This window comes from Engystomops pustulosus, chromosome 5 (genome assembly GCF_040894005.1).
Source record: "Engystomops pustulosus chromosome 5, aEngPut4.maternal, whole genome shotgun sequence".
NCBI classification, from domain to species: Eukaryota; Metazoa; Chordata; class Amphibia; order Anura; family Leptodactylidae; genus Engystomops; species Engystomops pustulosus.
The window spans coordinates 43639813-43658062 of record NC_092415.1 but is presented as its reverse complement, the minus strand read 5'-3'; the positions used below and the strand labels follow the sequence as shown (position 1 = coordinate 43658062).

Genomic DNA, 18250 nt, shown 5'->3' with positions numbered 1-18250 from the left:
GGGTGTCTGTAGGATCAGCCTCAGCCTCTCCCTCCATATTTCTTGCACACACCACCTGCTGGAGACCTGCCAGGCTGTAGCACAGTCCTCTGGTCCCCATACCAAGCACCACGACCACAGCATGGTGGGGGATGTTGCACATCTATGCCTTATAGTTGTGATCCTGGTTTGCGCCTAATTTGTCTTTGTATTTCTCCTGCTTCCAGATGTTGCACCTTATTTAACATTGATTTGCGCCTAAAGGCTGAGTTGCACAAATATTTGTGCCTTTTTTAAAATGTGCACCTAAAAAGTCTAAAACAACAAAGGCAAATGAGGTGCAAAAATAGGCACAAAAGACACAAAAGGCACAAAAAGAGCTCAGGGAGGGGGCAAATGAGATAAATGACCCCTTACAGGTTTCCCTGCTCTAGAGCATGCTGCCTGCAGAAAGGGTATTAGGTACAAAATGCTTAGCTTCTTCTGCTCAGAACATAATGCCAGGAATTTATCAATTTGGGAGCAGGGTGACGCTGGAAACGTGCATGAAAAATTTGCATCAGAAAACAAATCCGAAAAATAGAAGCGCCACAATTTGGCGCCAAAAAAAGAACAAGTTGTGAGTGTTGGAAAACCACCAAAAGCGTAGTGACCACACTATACAGTGCCTAAAAGTAGTATTCAACCCCCTACAGATTTAGCAGGTTTGAAAGAAGCAAATAAGTTAGAGCCTTCAAACTTCAAACAAGAGCAGGATTTATTAACAGATGCATAAATCTTACAAACCAAAAAGTTATGTTGCTCAGTTAAATTTAATAAATTTTAAACATAAAAGTGTGGGTCAATTATTATTCAACCCCTCAAACCACCAGAATTCTGTTTGGTTCCCCTAAAGTATTAAGAAGTAGTTCAGGCACAAAGAACAATGAGTTTCATATGTTTGGATTAATTATCTGTTTTTCCAGCCTTTTCTGACTATTTAAGACCCTCCCCAAACTTGTGAACAGCCTCATACATGGTCAACATGGGAAAGACAAAGGAGCATTCCAAGGCCATTAGAGACAAGATCGTGGAGGGTCACAAGGCTGGCAAGGGGTACAAAACCCTTTCCAAGGAGTTGGACCTACCTGTCTCCACTGTTGGGAGCATCATCCGGAAGTGGAAGGCTTATGGAACTACTTTTAGCCTTCCACGGCCTGGACAGCCTTTGAAAGTTTCCTCCCGTGCCGAGGCCAGGCTTGTCCGAAGAGTCAAGGCTAAGCCAAGGACAACAAGGAAGGAGCTCCGGGAAGATCTCATGGTTTCAGTCAATACCATCAGTAACGTACTCCACCGCAATGGTCTCCGTTCCAGACGAGCACGTAAGGTACTTTTACTTTCAAAGCATCATGTCAAGGCTCGTTTACAGTTTGCTCATGATCACTTGGAGGACTCTGAGACAGACTGGTTCAAGGTTCTCTGGTCTGATGAGACCAAGATCGAGATCTTTGGTGCCAACCACACACGTGACGTTTGGAGACTGGATGGCACAGCATACGACCCCAAGAATACCATCTCTACAGTCAAGCATGGTGGTGGCAGCATCATGCTGTGGGGCTGCTTCTCAGCCAAGGGGCCTGGCCATCTGGCCCGGATTCATGGGAAGATGGATAGCACGGCCTACTTGGAGATTTTGGCCAAGAACCTCCGCTCCTCCATCAAGGATCTTAAGATCCGTCGTCATTTCATCTTCCAACAAGACAACGACCCAAAGCACACAGCCAAGAAAACCAAGGCCTGGTTCAAGAGGGAAAAAATCAAGGTGTTGCAGTGGCCTAGTCAGTCTCCTGACCTTAACCCAATCGAAAACTTGTGGAAGGAGCTCAAGATTAAAGTGCACATGAGACACCCAAAGAACCTAGATCAGGTCTTATAAAAGACGATTATTAGCTGTAATTGCAAACAAGGGTTATTCCACAAAATATTAAACCTAGGGTTTGAATAATAATTGACCCACACTTTTATGTTTAAAATTTATTAAAATATAACTAAGCAACATAACTCTTTGGTTTGTAAGATTTATGCATCTGTTAATAAATCCTGCTCTTGTTTGAAGTTTGAAGGCTCTAACTTATTTGCTTCTTATCAAACCTGCTAAATCTACAGGGGGTTGAATACTACTTGTAGGCACTGTATAAATAGAAGTGTAGCAAGGGGGGAAAAAAATTACCGACAGTTTTTCATTAGAAAATCGATAATAAATGTCCCCCTATATACAATTTGTTTAGCTTAAACTTCTCTATAACAGGCTGCCTGCAAGGACATGATATTAATGGGGCACATTTACTAACAACAGTGCAGTGTGTACTATATGCAGTTTGCCTGTGTAGTGTGCAGAGTGTGCCAGATTCCGGGTTTCTGGCGCCGTTCATCATGAATCTGGCACTCCCTGCACTGCCACTTTTTTTGGTGCACCTTTAACATGGGGTGTGGGACACATTTCTGTCGGACTTTGCATGTTAAATCCGGCACATGGTCCAACTGTGCATCAGAACGCCCCCTAATATTGCATGATACCTAGTGCAGCTGCGCCACAAAAGGGTCGCGTGTGACACAACTGTGGTGCAGACACTTCTTAAATATGTGTGCAAGCAGTTTGTACTAGAAAGAACGTGCAAAGCCCGACAGAAAACTGGCGCAAGGGCCTTAGTAAATAAGCCCCAATCTGTTCAGCTTTTCATTGCACAATGGATTTGCAATATATATATATATTTCATTTTTACAATACAAAGCCTAGCAGGATGACTGACAACTATAGATGTGGTCAGGGGCGGACTGGGAAAAAAAAGTGGCCCTGGAAATTTTTTTTAAAGTGGCCCTATATTTTAGGGGGGGCCAGCCAAGCTGGGCGTGGTCGACACAGGTGGGCGGGGTCAATAAGTCATTGGTGGAAGATTAGCAAAATAGCATTAAGTAAAGTATCCCTTAGTTATGATAAAAACTGGATGACAACATCATGGATTAGACATCATTGCCTTAATGAGATACAGGCAGTCCCTGGGTTACATACAAGATAGGTTCTTTAGGTTTGTTGAATTTGTATGTAAGTCAAAACTGTATATTTTATAATTGTAGATCCAGACAAAAAATTTTTTTTGCCCCAGTGACAATTGGAGTTTCAAAATTTTTTTGCTGTAATGGGACCAAGAATTATCAATAAAGCTTCATTACAGACACCTTACAGCTGATCATTGCAGTCTGGGACTATAGTAACATCCAGAGAGGTCACAGGAGGCAGAGGGGTCTGTCTGTAACTAGGGGTTGTCTGTAAATTGGGTGTCCTTAAGTAGAGGACCGCTTGTATACTTATAATCTGTACATTGCCCATTCGTCCCAATCCCCCCGCAATATACTCATAATCTGTACAGTGCCAGTGCCCATCAGTCCCAAGCCCAGGGGCTTTGCTAGCTTTGTAAAAGATTCGGGGCACGGGCCCCAATGTATAACTACCAAATTCTCAGTACTGTACTCTAACCTATAAACTCTACCCCCATTTTACCCATTTTAGTGCCCCAACAATTAATGGAGTATCCTCATGCACATGTAATCTTTCCACAGGACCAAAGGAAGGCCCTGTACCTGTCATGAAAAAGAGAGCCCCCACTTTTCCTCTACACGCTGTTGTGCACACCTGACCCCTCCACTTACACCTCCTGAACCATCTCCTCACACCTGACCCCTCTCCTAACACCTCCTGTACAATCCCCTCACACCTGACCCCTCTCCTAACACCTCCTGTACAATCTCCTCACACCTGACCCCTCTCCTAACACCTCCTGTACAATCTCCTCACACCTGACCCCTCTCCTAACACCTCCTGAACCATCCCCTCACACCTGACCCCTCTCCTAACACCTCCTGAACAATCTCCTCACACCTGACCCCTCTCCTAACACCTCCTGTACAATCTCCTCACACCTGACCCCTCTCCTAACACCTCCTGAACCATCTCCTCACACCTGACCCCTCTCCTAACACCTCCTGTACAATCCCCTCACACCTGACCCCTCTCCTAACACCTCCTGTACAATCCCCTCACACCTGACCCCTCTCCTAACACCTCCTGTACAATCTCCTCACACCTGACCCCTCTCCTAACACCTCCTGTACAATCTCCTCACACCTGACCCCTCTCCTAACACCTCCTGTACAATCTCCTCACACCTGACCCCTCTCCTAACACCTCCTGTACAATCTCCTCACACCTGACCCCTCTCCTAACACCTCCTGTACAATCTCCTCACACCTGACCCCTCTCCTAACACCTCCTGAACCATCTCCTCACACCTGACCCCTCTCCTAACACCTCCTGTACAATCCCCTCACACCTGACCCCTCTCCTAACACCTCCTGTACAATCTCCTCACACCTGACCCCTCTCCTAACACCTCCTGTACAATCTCCTCACACCTGACCCCTCTCCTAACACCTCCTGAACCATCTCCTCACACCTGACCCCTCTCCTAACACCTCCTGTACAATCCCCTCACACCTGACCCCTCTCCTAACACCTCCTGTACAATCTCCTCACACCTGACCCCTCTCCTAACACCTCCTGTACAATCCCCTCACACCTGACCCCTCTCCTAACACCTCCTGAACCATCTCCTCACACCTGACCCCTCTCCTAACACCTCCTGTACAATCTCCTCACACCTGACCCCTCTCCTAACACCTCCTGTACAATCTCCTCACACCTGACCCCTCTCCTAACACCTCCTGAACCATCCCCTCACACCTGACCCCTCTCCTAACACCTCCTGAACCATCCCCTCACACCTGACCCCTCTCCTAACACCTCCTGTACAATCTCCTCACACCTGACCCCTCTCCTAACACCTCCTGTACAATCTCCTCACACCTGACCCCTCTCCTAACACCTCCTGTACAATCGCCTCACACCTGACCCCTCTCCTAACACCTCCTGAACCATCCCCTCACACCTGACCCCTATGCTCACACCTCTAACACCTGCCAGCCCTACTGTTCACCCCTTTGCTCACACCTGACCCCTCTCCTAACACCTCCTGTACAATCCCCTCACACCTGACCCCTCTCCTAACACCTCCTGTACAATCTCCTCACACCTGACCCCTCTCCTAACACCTCCTGAACCATCCCCTCACACCTGACCCCTATGCTCACACCTCTAACACCTGCCAGCCCTACTGTTCACCCCTTTGCTCACACCTGAACCCTCTCCTAACACCTCCTGAACCATCTCCTCACACCTGACCCCTCTCCTAACACCTCCTGTACAATCTCCTCACACCTGACCCCTCTCCTAACACCTCCTGTACAATCTCCTCACACCTGACCCCTCTCCTAACACCTCCTGTACAATCTCCTCACACCTGACCCCTCTCCTAACACCTCCTGAACCATCCCCTCACACCTGACCCCTCTCCTAACACCTCCTGAACCATCCCCTCACACCTGACCCCTCTCCTAACACCTCCTGTACAATCTCCTCACACCTGACCCCTCTCCTAACACCTCCTGTACAATCTCCTCACACCTGACCCCTCTCCTAACACCTCCTGTACAATCGCCTCACACCTGACCCCTCTCCTAACACCTCCTGAACCATCCCCTCACACCTGACCCCTATGCTCACACCTCTAACACCTGCCAGCCCTACTGTTCACCCCTTTGCTCACACCTGACCCCTCTCCTAACACCTCCTGTACAATCCCCTCACACCTGACCCCTCTCCTAACACCTCCTGTACAATCTCCTCACACCTGACCCCTCTCCTAACACCTCCTGAACCATAACCTCACACCTGACCCCTATGCTCACACCTCTAACACCTGCCAGCCCTACTGTTCACCCCTTTGCTCACACCTGAACCCTCTCCTAACACCTCCTGAACCATCTCCTGACCCATTTGAACCCTCTTTGGTTTACCTTTCCAGGTGTCACTCATGTGCTGGCTCTTATTCTTAGCTCCGCCCACTACTTCCGGTCCGGACATCTTCTGATTCCCCCGTTCTGCTCCTCCAGGGCTGTAGTTCCCTATTCTCAGTTGACCCAGACTCCGGTGTGGGGGCGGGGCCAGTTGTAAGCACACCCCTCTCTCCTCCCCACCAACCACAGCAGGAGCAGCACGATCCTCCGGAGCTCACAGCCTCTGCCTGGCCCCTGTAGCAGTGCAGGGAGTCCTCATCTCCGTGCTCCCAATATCAGCTGATGCTGCCCTGGGACAGCCCAGGAAAAAGGATGCAGGGCCCGAGGCTCACCTAGCGGGCACTGGCACAAGCTCCCACTTTGCTCTCGGAGCACAGCACAGGGGTAGGATGAGGCCTGTGCTGCCAGCGCGGGGCTGCTTCCTGCTCCGCACTCCCCTGACCAGCCTGCGCTGTACATCAGCAGCGTATGATGCAGCGGCCTTAGAGCAGTGTCAGTGTGCTGTGTACACTTGTCGGCCCGGTTCCAATCAGCAGTTATGTAGCACCAGCGCTGCCTGCCAGTGCAGTGCCTCACCTGCGGTCGGCCCGACCAGCCTCAGCCGGCCCCAAATCGGCCCCGGACCTGTTGGCCCACCGGGAACGGCCCCGGTGGGTTCAATAGCCAGTCCGCCCCTGGATGTGGTTTACAGAAGTGTTTGTATGTGTCCATTGTCTTGATGTACATTTATGAATTGCATTAAGCACATTATAATCTTGGACAGCAGTGTATAGACAGATTCTCAATATTTCTAAAACTATGATAGGAACGGGGGCAAAATTAAATTAGTCCTCTCTTTAATGACCTGAATATAAATTTATAAAAATTGATATTTTACAGGCCGGAAAGAAAATCTGACCTACCAATGTGCGAAGAACACGAAGACGAAAAAATTAACATTTACTGTCTGACGTGTGAGGCGCCAACATGCTCAATGTGCAAAGTTTTCGGAGCTCACAAAAATTGTGAGGTAGCTCCCCTCGCTCATGTCTTCCAGGGACAAAAGGTAATATTATTAGAACGCTGTGGTGAGTCAGAAAGTCTATTGTCTCATTACCCATAGAGAGTAACTAAGGTTTCAATGCAATGGATTTTTCTTGTGTCAAATCTTAATCCATTGCTTCCAGAGAAGGAATTCTGGATAACAAGGAATAGCAGGGGTTGTGCACAATAGTTTTTCTGATATATAAATCAATGAGAAGAAGCCCTTGGAGTTTTTGTGAAAAAATAGAGGTCCCTATTACAGTAAAGACCCAAAATTCTGTATGGATGCAATACAATATGCTATTCTGATAGCAGACAGTTATCATATAATCACAAAATTTATCATAAATGTCTGATTAATGTGGCCACACCCGATGTGCAAAAGACCTTTGCCGACTCAGTTTTGACTGGTGCCACAACCACAATTGAAGCCCCGTAGCTTCAGTTCGGGCTTCAATTTCTTTTTTTTTTAATTTTTTTTTTTTAATCAAAACGTATGCACATTATACAAAAAGAATTTCATTATACAATAATCTATAGCATTTATACATTTATACATCAAACAAATTATTGTTTTTATTTTCCTCTTTCCTTCCTCTCCCCTCTCTTCGCCCTTTTCCTTTTTCCCTTTTTATTCCTTTTAGGAACCCTCTCATTGGACCTTATACCATCAATATCTCTTATCACCCTATAGTAGTGACGGAGGGCCTATAGCTTAAGCATTAAGAGCCTTCCCCCCCTTTGGGCCCGCTGGCTGGATAAACCCCCCCCCCCCAAAAAAAAAAACAAAAAAAAAACAAAAAAAACCACTTCAATTAGAAAAGTGCCAAGCATTCCATATTTTAATTCTTTTCGGTCCCAGCATTTTATTTTTAAGCCACATACATTTGTAATTTTTAATCTGTAAGGAGAGATTCTGCCAAAAATCTACCTTGGAGTACTCCTTAGATCCCCATTTACGAACTATACAAACCAGAGCGACATTCATTAGCTTAATAATTAATTTCCCAAATTCCTGCTTTATCGTTTCTTGTTCTATAAGACCGGAAATAGCAGTTCCTACAGAAGGTCTAAGATCAATAGAAAGAGTTACTGAAATTTTCTCAAAAATTGCATCCCAGAAGGACTGTATACCCGGGCATAACCAGACCAAGTGAAAGTAATCTGCTTCTGCTACGTGGCACTTCCAGCAGTTGGAATTTTCCCTAATCCCCATTCTGAAAAGATCTTTTGGTGTGTAATATACCTGGTGAATAAAAAAAAATTGAATTATCTTATGGTTCCAGTTAATGGAGCCATTCTTAATATTTTTGTGCACCTCGCCCCATTCTTTGTCATCAAACACTCCTATTACACTTTCCCATTTACTTCGTGATTTGTGTTTAATACTATTAGTGAAACTATTTCTTACAAATTTATATATCATAGAAACACCCTTCTTCGGATTTGCTGAGTTTCTAATAAAATCCAAACATATATGCGTGACTAAGTGCCATTTAATGTATTATATTTTATTGCATGTGCTAATTGTCGGTAGCGAATCCAATCCCCTCCCTTTAACCCATATCTGTCCTGTAATATGGAGAAGGACATCATTTGGTCTTCTACCATTACTTGGGAGACATATTTAATCCCTAATTTCTGCCAGAAGGGTATGTCCGGTATCTTCATCAGTTCAGCTAGATTACTATTGTCCCATAATGGGGTCTCCTGCAAATATCCTTGTAATTGTAACATTTTCTTAAAACATTTCCAGACTTTCCCTAATGTGTTCCCGAGGATCCCCTTTCCAGATGTTATCTTTCCCAACCAAGAACTCTCCAGTAACTCCAGTATATTCTCTACTTTCCCTCCTGCTAACTGTATCAATTTGATATACAAGTCATTATCCTTCCAATTTATCAGTCGACCCACTTGTGCAGCTATGTAGTATCCCTGAAAAAACTGTAATCCTAATCCTCCTTCTCCGATAGGCTTGTATAGGTATTCCATCTTGATTCTGACTTTTTTTTTCTTCCCTGGATTAGTTTGTTAAGTAATGATTCTACCAGTCTAAAGAAGGATATATCTATCCAGATAGGAGCCGTTGACAGAAAATAAAGAATTTGGGGAAGAATGACCATCTTAATCAGACCTATCCTGTCCGCTCTGGAGAGGAATAGACCATTCCAACATTGAATTTTATTTTTAAGGTTTCTAATTGCGGGTTCTAAGTTAAGTTTGTGAAATTCTTTAGGTTTAGTAGACACCTCTATACCTAAGTATCTGAAATTCTCTACACACCTCACATCTCCTCTTTCGGTCGCCCACTCCTTAACTTCCCTATCCAAGGGCAGTAGATTGGATTTGCCCCAATTTACCTTAAGGCCAGATAAACTCCCAAATTCCTCCACAAGTTGGATTGTATTCGGTATAGAATTAAGGGAGTTACGCAAGAAAAGCACCACATCGTCTGCGTAGAGGCAGATCTTATCTCTGCACCCTCCGCATCCTCCCCCCTGTATTGATTCGGTATTTCTTATTTTAATCGCCATCGGTTCCATATACAGGGCGAACAGAAGAGGGGACAGAGGGCATCCCTGTCTTGTGCCTCGAGTTAACCTCAAAGTTCCTGACTCCCTATCTCCAACTCGGATTCTGGCTATCGGCGCATTGTACATACATTTAACCATACAGTTCGGGCTTCAATTTCAGTTTGAGCAGACCCGTAGTTTTTTAGTTTGGGTTTGACCACGCAACCTGAACGTATTGCCGGATTGGTGGTCAAACAACTAATCCGGCAAATGAATGCACCTTGCTACTAGCTATGGCCATCATTGGCCCACTGGCCAGTGATGCCCATGACCATTAGCAAGGGGCATCCATTTGATGGATTGATTGTTTGACCGCCAATCCGGCAATACGTTCAGGTTGTGTGGCCAAACCTAAACGACGAACCCGAACTGAAACTAGTGGTCTGCTCATCTCTAACCAGGAAGAATCAAACATATAAGATCATATAAATAAATGGAGGCAGACTTGTATGCATTTCTCTTTTAGTTGCATCCAGTCAAAACAGAGGATGTAAAATATTGTATGGATATACAGGCAGTCCCCAGGCTACATGCAAGATAGTTTCCATAGGTTTGTTCTTAATTTGAATTTGTATGCAAGTCAAAACTGTATATTTTATAATTGTAGTTCCAGACAATTTTTTTGCACCAGTGAAAATTAGAGTTTCAACATTTTTCACTGTAGTTGGACCAACAATTATCAATAAAGCTTCATTACAGACACCTTACAGCTGATCATTGCAGTCTGGGATTATAGTAAAGCATTCAGAGAGCTTCACCAGAGGTCACAGTGGTCAGAGGGGTCCATCTTTAACTAGGGGTCGTCTGTAAGTCGAATGTCCTTAAGAAGGGGACCGCCTGTAAAGTAAATCTGTGTCATGGAAAATGCTGTTAAATCTGCAGTCAGAAGTAGTTACTGATAAGACCATCTTCTCAGCTCTAATCACTCTATAATATACTGCCGAGAGAGCTGACTGTATTTTTATGTTTTCTTTAAATGTAGTCAGAAGTTTTGACAGTGCTTTGCTAACAGTGTAAGGCAGCAGCCCAGGTTCTCGGTGTAACCTAACCTTTGTATGTTGTTAGCAGCAGCAGGACTGTGAAATGCATCATATTCCAGGGTTGTATGTGGATTTGGTGCATTGGGAGAGGGTCCTCAAATTGCTGTGCTATTTGATCTGTCCTTAAACTGCTGCACAGCTCCTTCCCTCTGCTTCAATATCTAAAAGGAGCCCTGCTTCTGGCCTTACACAGAGGGGGCATTGCTGTGAGATCTCAACTAGGAGTATACCTCAGTTCTCCAAGTCCAGCTACAAACCTGGAATATCCATTTAAGACTTTTCTTCTCCATCATCATTGTCAAATGTATTGTTATTATAAGGATGGACGTAGCAATAGGGATTGCAAAACTGCAATGAGATGTGTCCCACTATTAAACGATTACTTTATAGCATAATGTCATCAGATATAGCAGAATATGATGTCATTAGCATGAGATGAAGGACCCAGATTTACAGCTTACACCCAGACCCAGAAGGGTTAATAACATCTGTATTTGTTTGCTATTCCATCCTCTTCATATCTTCATGATATTGTTCGGAAATGATGTGAGATCGTATTTTATAAGGTGAATTTATAGTATAGCTAATGACATAATTATCTTTAATTTGCATGTTTGCCGTCAGTCCTTTGTGGCTTGTACGCCTGACAGAGACAATTATTAAGAGAAAGAATAAAATGTAGCATCATCTGAAAAGAAGATTACTCCTCTTTGTATGTGTCAGAACTTTGTCTTTTATGGTAGATTCTGGTACATTAACTATGAAGAAAAGATCAAAGCTCCAGAAACCTCAAGCAATTACTTTACTTCATTTTGTATCAAGATTCTAAAGGATTGTAGATGGTGCAGACACATATTCTGATACATTATGTAATCTGTACATTTTAACTTTATTTCTTACTGTGGATGGACTTAATACACACTATTTGAAGTCATTAGTCCAAACCTGTGTGCAAGGTGTTTTAAAAAACTAAACCTAAGTTTCTAAAGCAGTGATTTCCACTAGGTTCCCTAGAACTTGATCGAGGATCCCTGGAAAGCAACATCTAAAGCTTTTACTACAGTTATAGCACATAACCTACTCATACGTTGCCCTGGGTACAGATAGCAGTGTCACCTCCTGTGTTGCCCTTTCTTCCTCATAGATTGTAAGCTCTTGTGAGTACTGTCTCATCTGACTATGTCATTGCTCTGTAATGTCTTACTTTGTATATACATGCCCCCCATGATCTGTAAAGGTTCTTTGAGGAAAGTTCCTGTTTGTGAAATACTTCATAGTTGCCCTAATAGCAATAAGGTTGAGAATCCCTGATCTGGAGACATAGAGGGAGATAAAAAAAAACAATGCACCCGGAGTGCGACAAGCTGGATTTATTAAGGATTTATTAATCCAACTTGTCCGACTAAATTTGAGCTAAAACCTGCACCAGTATTTCGGCAGTGGTGGGATTTACTGTACACTTTTTTTTTTTGCCTTGTATGTGAAACAATTCAAGTAAATGTCAAGAAGGATGCTGTTTACCTTGGCTTACAAAAGAGATCTATTACAATATGGTTTATCTAGACTACTGTAACAACCTACTAATTGGTCTTTCACTTACTAGACTCTCTCCTCTACAATCTATTCTTAAAGCAGCAGCCAGACTTGTCTTTCAGTCCAAACATTACACGGATGCCTCCAGTCTGTCAGTCACTGCACGGGTTGCCCGTCTCCCTCTGAGTAATGATTAAATTAATAACCCTCATCCACAAAGCTCTGAACAATGCTGCACCTCCCTACCTCTCCTCCCTCATCTAAGTCTATCACCCAACCCGTGCTCTTTGATCTGCCAGTGATATTAGATTATTCTTTTCCCTTATTCTCTTCACTTCTCTAGAACTTCTCCTGAGCTGCACCAACTCTCTGGAATGCTCTATCAGACTTACACCCAACATCAAAAGCTTCAAACATGCTCTTAAAACCCATCTCTGTAGGTAGGCGTATCACATTCCCTGACTTCAACTCTATTTTTTACTAGCCATTTTTGTGTACTTCTCCCTCTGTATACAATATAGCAACTGATAACTAGTTCAAGCAGTAACAGCAGCATTATTATTATTCCCTTTTAAAGAATGGCTGAACCATTATACACACTGATATGCCTCTTCCTATTGTTTCAAATGACAATGTAATTACTCTGTAATGCCTTATTTTATATGTATTTGTTTCCGAATAATCTGTAAAGCAGTAAAGAATATGATGGTGTTATATAAATAAACATTATTATTTGAATTATTACAGTGATAAAAAATTAGCATAAACTTGTAATTTGGGGTTTTGACAATTCATTATTGTCCCAGTGACTTTCTGCATATTACTATATTATTCTTCATAGAAAGCACAATATCAGGTATATTTTTATATCTGTCCAACCAATTATGTTGGTATTTTTTTTCCCTAGACTGAATTATCAGATGGTATTGCTATACTGGTAGGATGTAATGATCGGATTCAAGCAGTGGTCAGTCAACTAGAAGAGACATGCAAAGCGGTGGAGGTAAGTACCTATCATGGGGGCCTTCCTTTTATATTGCTGTATTATAGACCCGTGTTGTAATTATTGTTGCAAAGACTGAATAATCAAAATGTAATGATTTTAAGTCAATGAAGTCTGCATCAGAGACCTATGGAAACTTCACCAATTTGTGTTTCCAATACTCTGACGCACTACATGTCTGGTATGTGCTCATGGAGGCCTGTTAAGCCTCAAATTCAGAGGCACGTAAGACACCCCGCCTGACAAATATTTTGGCAAGTTCATGACATTACATAATAGGAGACTCCTACCAGATTGATAAATACACATGAGCTACCAGATTACACCAGTGCCACTGTGTACATTCGTGTGACCGGTCTGGCAGATGTTATGTAACATTAGTATCCAGGATAAAGGAGCTCTCAGTCCATTCATGTTATTTCATTCTGATCCCTTACATACATTCTGTCTTTACATCAATTGATAAATTGCAGCTTCTGGCATTTCCTTACATTGCTGGTCTTTTATAGCAGCAGATACTTTGACATTACTGAGGAGTCAGAGTTAATCTTAGGATAGAGTTGAGTCCTGTTTTAGTTTCCTATATCTGCTGTATCATCAATTAATGACTCACCAGAATTAACGTTATGGAGCTTACTTAAGCGATAATCCAGAAATTGGCACACGGGATGGAAACTGAAAGCTAGAGACTGTGTGATGTAGGACAATGCTGGTACCCATGGTCACTAGTCAGCTGATTTACATCCATGTATTATGTGGACAGGAGAAATGAATATTAAGTCCATGTAGAATGTGAATTGTCATTTAAGTTAGACAAAGTGTAGACAATTCTTTCTTTATTGTAGCAAAATATTAAAGGACATTTACCACCACATATAGGAGTGGTAGACTGTCCCCAAATGGATGCTTGTTATCTTAGGGGTGATGGGGACTCCTGCTGGCATGCTCCAGGCCCGTCTTCTATAATGAAATATTGACTTATAAAATGTATGCAAATGAGCCGAAGGCACACATGTAGTCCTGGCTATCTGCTAATCTCGCGCAAGCGCAGTAGCTACCTTCCTTGCACAGACTGGTGACGTCACCGGCTGTGTGCAGTGCTTGCAGCCAGCCTACATGAGGGGGGGGGGACAGAAGGGGCATGAATAAATTAGATTTCGACAGAGCCAGGAATCGCTCAGCTAGCCCAGTGGTGAATGCCTCAGACTCATTTGCATGAATGTTTATAAGTCAATATTTGCATAAGTCAATAATTCATTATAGAAGACTGTCCGGAGCATGCCAGCAGAAGTCCCCCATCACCCCTGCATCCGTTTGGGGACAGTCTACCACCCCTTAATGTGGTGGTACATGTCCTTCAAAGTCCATAGTGATGATCATGGCCAACACGTTTCAAACGAGAAAACACTTCTTAATCATGGCTCAAGTTAGAAGTAGCCCAGTATCAAGAACAGGATATTAATTTCAATGTCATTTATCATACTAACATACTAGTATTGTTACAGAAGCTGACAGACAAAAACATATCAGTGATGTCACTGCAGCTTACATGACATAAATATATTTGTGATGTCACAGAAGTTTACATGACACAAAGATATTTGTGATGTCACAGGAGTTTACATGACACAAAGATATTTGTGATGTCACAGCAGCTTACATGATACAAATATATTTGTGATGTCACAGGAGCTTACAAGACACTAACATATTTGTGATGTCACAGCAGCTTACAAGACATAAACATATTTGTGATGTCACAGGAGCTTACATGACACAAACACACCTGTGATGTCACAGGAGCTTACAAGACACAAACATATTTGTGATGTCACAGCAGCTTACAAGACACAAACATATTTGTGATGTCACAGCAGCTTACAAGACATAAACATATTTGTGATGTCACAGGAGCTTACAAGACATAAACATATTTTTGATGTCACAGGAGCTTACATGATACAAATATATTTGTGATGTCACAGGAGCTTACAAGACACTAACATATTTGTGATGTCACAGCAGCTTAAAAGACATAAACATATTTGTGATGTCACAGGAGCTTACATGACACAAACACACCTGTGATGTCACAGGAGCTTACAAGACACTAACATATTTGTGATGTCACAGCAGCTTACAAGACATAAACATATTTGTGATGTCACAGGAGCTTACATGACACAAACACACCTGTGATGTCACAGGAGCTTACAAGACACAAACATATTTGTGATGTCACAGCAGCTTACAAGACACAAACATATTTGTGATGTCACTGCAGCTTACAAGACATAAACATATTTGTGATGTCACAGGAGCTTACAAGACATAAACACACCTGTGATGTCACAGCAGCTTACATGACACAATCAGATTTGTGATGTCAAAGCAACTTACATAACATAAACATATTTGTGATGTCACAGCAGCTTTCACAACACATACATACTAGTGATATTATCACAGATATGTAATGCAATTATGAAGTATTACTCATAGAGGTAAACATTTAAAAAAAAAATAATTGTTGTTAATAAAGCTAATAAAAAACATGTCTTGGATTACTTGGATCAGTTTGTCACCTTGCAGTGAATCCGCCAATACTTTATCTTATTTTTGACTTCAGCATATATTGTACATTCCTTAAAAGGTCACACTGATACAAACATCACCCAAAATAACCCAGTCTGAGAATTCCTGCAATCTCTTACTTCAAGTGTCAGAAGTGAATAATGCACTTGGCAGAGGAATGGCAGCTGAATCATCATAGGGACAGCTATACGTCATGCTACAAGAAGGCAGATTTAAGGGGTTTTCTTTATAAAGATGGTCCTTCTATTAGGGAGATTGACTCCAAATGTGTGGCTTTTTTTTGTATATACAGACCCGAGATTGTATGTCCCTCGAATAATGATTACACTGATTTGTATGCATACATTGCAGTGTTGGGAAGATGTATAAATCAATGTGATTTTGACTTTCCCCCCCTCTATGCCACCTACACACCAAATGGAAGTGATGGGGTGGGGCACCGGGGGTGGGGGGGCAGGTATGCTCCATCCTGTGGAATTAACCATATACTCGGCCAGATTATTTGCACAGGTTAAAGCTGAATTATGTGCCCGGCTTGAGCCTTTACCCAGCGCTATTTGTTTGACACATTTTGGTAGAAAGTACCAGAGTATGGGATATGCACGGGAGAAGTCTTGGAGACAGTTGTGATAAAAGCGGATGGCAATAGAGTGGAGTTGAAGGTCCTGTGAGGAAAGGAGATCATGTGTAGGACAGTATTGGCTCATTAGGTCAGAGACATCTGGAGGGGACAGGTTGTGAATGGCTTTGAAAGTCATTGTTTTTCTATCACATAGAACATGTGATAGAAAAAGACAATCCCCCCCCCCCAACTCATTGACACACCATGTGATCATCGCATCGTGACCAGGAGCGATAGAAGTCTATGGGGACTGTGATCTGGCCGCAAATCATGAGATCAGATCAATGCCCCCATAACGGTCATGTGAATGGGCTAGCTCATTTTCCCAGGTGGCTGTGTTGACTAGCAATGGGTCAAGGTTGCCTGTTGTCTGCCCCTAAGAAGTTTTATGTTCATGTTCATGGAGTTTCTTGAGTCAAATTTCCTTAAAGTGAACGTGTCACAATGAATGTAATTTTTAGCTTGTCACTGGTTCCAATAACCTATGTTATGCTGATTTTTAAAAAAATGCCTTTATCAGCATTCTGTATCATTTCAGTACTTTATATAAGTTTAATTCATATTCCTATACCCCTCACTCATCCTGCCCCCCCTTCCCCGGTCAGCTTAACATTGCAAGTTCCCTGGGACACTATATTGTATCTATCTCTGACTATATGTTTGTCTAGTGATTTTGTACTCTATTTCCTCTTGGTTTCGTTTTTACTATGGCACAGGGAACATTGACCAGTTGTCTCCCACTTAGGGTAGGTAGGAAAATTAGGCATATATAAATCATATTTCTGCTTACTATAGTTGAGGAGGAGGAGAATAAAAAGTCTGATTGAAATTCAGTTCACATTTTTCAACTTCTTTGCTTTGGTTAAGGAAAACACTTTTCACACTTTAGAATGAGGAAAAAATCTGTATAACATGACGTCTTTTACCCTTCAGAATTAATATTTGACATTTGAACACACATGAATGTGCCTACTGGGCCACAATGATGAACCTGCTTCACAGCCTCATGTGCTCAATGTCATGAAGAATATAATCCTTTCAAATATCAAGTGTAAAAATGACACTTATATAATTGTACAACTGACTAGCTTGTGGGTATGTGTGTGTCATCTCCAGCTATGACACTGAAACCCCCACCTTTACACTTGTAATAATCCAATAAAATATATACTGTATGGTGTCTATACAAGTCACATTGAAATTGTAATCCTTACTATAATTATACAGTATTCAAAATTCAAGAGTCAAGAGGCAGCTTTCTGCTTTTAAGAATGGACCCTAGTACAGTATCTGTATACAATGTAAATTATGTTTGAGCTTATCATCAGAATAATATGTTTCCATTGTGCACTTCTGGTCAAAGCCTGTGACTTATACCATAACTATCTCCTGGCAGCATATTATAGAGGAGGAGGAGCTGATAAAATTTGTACATAGCATCCTATCTGCAGGCAGGACTCTTGAAAAAGTCAAAATCCTGGGACATGCACCATTTTACTACCGCGCCTAGTGGGTTTGGAGTGACATGAAAGGGGCTTCCATGGGGTGCGGATGCCCTGCACCAGTGCATTAGCTGTCATGGAGCAGGATATATCACAATTTTTTGCAAGACATGGCCTTGCATTAGCTCTGGCCTCTTAATATATCCAGCATAACCTGTGGGTTGGGGGCAGTGTGAAACTGGAGTGCCTAGGGCCCACCAGTGAAATCTAATGGGGCCCACCATTATACAACTACATGCAAATATTACCTGATATACATTCACAAACTCCTAAAACTGACCCAAACTTTGCTTTGTAGCCCTTGCCTTGGATTGTTGTGGACCTAGAAGCCCTGTCAGTAACGTGCTGACTGGCCTTTGTCCTTTAACTCAGGCCCTCTTAGCTCTGTCAGCTAGCAATATATGCCCATAAAATAGGTCTGGGGCCCCCAC

At 42.7% G+C, this 18250-nt stretch overlaps 1 protein-coding gene across 3 annotated transcripts in view; it reads left to right on the top strand.

Annotated features, from left to right (window-relative positions):
• The window catches only part of TRIM55 (tripartite motif containing 55), a 90111-nt gene that overhangs the window by 20374 nt on the left and 51487 nt on the right, over positions 1 to 18250 (top strand). For all 3 annotated transcript variants that reach the window (XM_072151803.1, XM_072151802.1, XM_072151804.1), the window contains exons 3-4: positions 6808 to 6973; positions 13005 to 13100. In XM_072151803.1, the coding sequence (XP_072007904.1) occupies positions 6808 to 6973; positions 13005 to 13100 (262 nt within the window). The remainder of the gene's footprint in view (positions 1 to 6807; positions 6974 to 13004; positions 13101 to 18250) is intronic.